The sequence below is a fragment of the Cryptomeria japonica genome, chromosome 7 (assembly GCF_030272615.1).
Source record: "Cryptomeria japonica chromosome 7, Sugi_1.0, whole genome shotgun sequence".
NCBI classification, from domain to species: Eukaryota; Viridiplantae; Streptophyta; class Pinopsida; order Cupressales; family Cupressaceae; genus Cryptomeria; species Cryptomeria japonica.
The window spans coordinates 122,248,095-122,250,904 of record NC_081411.1 but is presented as its reverse complement, the minus strand read 5'-3'; the positions used below and the strand labels follow the sequence as shown (position 1 = coordinate 122,250,904).

General features: G+C 25.7%; 1 protein-coding gene across 1 annotated transcript; it reads right to left on the bottom strand.

Moving 5' to 3' along the window:
• Positions 1-426: 426 nt before the first annotated feature.
• On the bottom strand, positions 427-913 carry LOC131856503 (toll/interleukin-1 receptor-like protein). The gene is made up of 2 exons (XM_059208313.1): positions 636-913; positions 427-511 (listed from the first exon to the last, which is right to left on the bottom strand). Exons 1-2 carry the CDS (start codon positions 911-913, stop codon positions 427-429), a joined length of 363 nt encoding a protein of 120 aa, XP_059064296.1.
• Positions 914-2,810: the final 1,897 nt, after the last annotated feature.

Here is a 2,810-nt window from a genome sequence, read left to right as displayed (position 1 = left end):
GCTAGGTATGGCTGATGTATTTACTAAGCCTTCATATAGGATAAAGTTTGTACAATCTAAAGGTATGTTTTGGGTTTGAGAAAATTCAATTGTTCAATAAAGAGTGATAGAATTAACGAATAATTCATATATTCACATGTTCGATATTCTACAAACTATAATTTGTGGTTAAGTCAATAGATATTGCAGATTTGTCATTGCTAGGTAATTTATCGTGTAGCAATTCCAGTCAGATATCATATTAGATTTTAGTTCTATAAAAAAAAAATTTAAAAATTCAAAATCTAACCATTCAAGATTAACTCCTACGCTTTAATAATATATCCTCCTTTTTATTTCCATGTTTCCCTATATTAAGAAAAATGGTAGCAACAAAAAAAAATCAAAAGAAATATGCTACGATTTAACTATCCAAATGTACCTCTGTCACGAAACTGTGATGGAAGAAGATTCCTGCGATTTTACTTTCAAAACAAAATTAACAATACTCTTCAGCACCATCTCCTCGTCACTAATATACACAATAACACAAACGAAACAAAACAAAAGAAGCGTTGCTTAAAATGACATATAAGCACAAAATTAAAGAAAAAACATGCAGGAGACAATTATTCTGAACTGTATTTTATACTCACTCAATATCAATGGTTTCGCCCTTAACAAGTGAATCAATGCTGAGCGCATTCTTCCACTCCTGAAGCTTTTGTCTGGTGTATCTTCCCTTCTTTTCATGCCTAGAAAATGCGTCTGCGAAAGCTCCTTTACCATACCGAACATCTCTAGGTTGAACATGGTAGAAAACAGGAACAATTTGGGTGCCAGTTGTGAGCATAAAAGAAAGCTCTTCCAAACACCAGGGCGATTGTGCGTATTTCGGTGAGAAGATAGCTATATGAAGCTTAGCACTGCTCATCGCGGCTTCTAGTGCTGTAGGCAAGAACTTCCCTAATTCAAGCTCTTTTGATTTTATGGGTATAAGAAATTTAAAAATATTGTGATATCAAATATAAATTATATGTATCAATGTTTTTTTATTAATATAAGGTTGGTTTTTGTCAGCGTCTAAACTTTAGAATAAAACTAGGAGGTTACCAAAGGATAATCAGCAACAGCAAAAAAACAAAAGAGGATCAAAACAGCATTACAATCAACTTGGAGGACAACAATCCTATAGTTAAATCAAACAATCAAAAACAACACAATTGAAAAAACCAGTTATTATATATATCAATGTTTGATGATTATTTTAAAAGATATATAAGATTAATTAAAATATGTATGTTTCTTTAAATGTAGTTGAATGTTTAATATCACAAGAATTTATTATTATATTGATACCCAATTTTTTTATAGAAATGTTAATGGAAACATTCAAAATACATACATTATATGTATTATAATAACATGAAAATTCATCAATGGTATAATCTTACCTTATAACAATGCATATTAACAAGTTATAGTATAATTACTTTGACGAGCATAGTATCATATTATTAAAAATGTGCATAGTATTCTGATTTTTTTTCTGGATAAGTATGAAGAATGTTGTATTATTTTAACAATACCATTTTTATTTTTTATAAGCAATCACAAATATGTATATATATATTTGATGGCCCATTTAGAGATAGAGACTATAATAAATGTTTTTTTTATTTTCCTTGTTTTAATTATAATTTACTCTGCAATGAGATTGGTTCTTCTATTCTCAAAGATATTAGATCTTGTGACTTATCCGTATTAAAAAATAATGTTTGAAGATATGTGTTAAATCATCTTCCATAACAATAAAAATGAAAAAAAAAAAAAGACTATTAATCTTCCATGACACACTTGATATATTTATAAAATTTCACAACCACAATTTTGATGATCAAAGAACTTATAATATACATCCTATTAAATACTCTATTCAACTTCTACCAACAAATTGGACACCAATATTATGCAATAACTAACATACACTAAAAATATTCTTTCTAAATAATCATCTCATGTGATTCTATTCGTAAGTGTGTAGTCATTCACTATATAACTTCCATTATACTAATTAAGCACAATTTTATATTAAATTTTCACTTAAGATAAAAAACAGTTTTACTATAAAGTATTATTGTAAATAGTATAATATAAAGAATGAATTTTTTATATTAGAATACATTTATAGAAATCAAATAATTAATAATTATTTATTTAAAATGATTAAAATATATCTTAAAATATTTATTTAAAGTAATTTTAAGGTAATGACAATCAATTTTTATATATTTTTGAGAAATCTTGTTGACAAGAATTATAAAATACACATAAAAATACCAAGAATAACATAGACTAGTTATTTATTATAATGTGTATTCAATTTCTTAAATATTTTTGTGTCTATACTATAGTATGTCTTAATAAATTCATAAATTTACAGATGATGTAATCTCATGTGAAGTAAGGCTCCTTCTCTCATACCATTTTCAAATACATAATTTCTTACCAATTTATCTCATTTATTTATATAAAAATAAATGTTGTACTCATGATACCTATTAATTTTAATGTTTTGCAAAGTTTTCATGATTATCTAGAGACATTATATTTTGATAATCTATTTTTAATAAGCTATATGTGGACCCAATTTAAATTGAAATTTGAACATGCTTTGTATTTCATCAATAAGAAGATAATTTTTCAAAAATTAGAATAGAATATAAATTCAAAATCAATTTAAAAATAATCAAATATTAAAAATAAAAGTTGGAAGTGAATGAAGGGACAAAGAATAAAAAGGGTGAGATCACATAATATTTAATTCTTAT

Bases quoted from the DNA above. Each gene is read 5' to 3' on its own strand.
- LOC131856503 (XM_059208313.1), bottom strand. From the start codon at position 913: ATGAGCAGTGCTAAGCTTCATATAGCTATCTTCTCACCGAAATACGCA. The intron at 512-635 runs GTGAGTATAAAA...TGTGTATATTAG, and splicing joins GGCGAAACCATTGATATTGA to TGACGAGGAGATGGTGCTGA.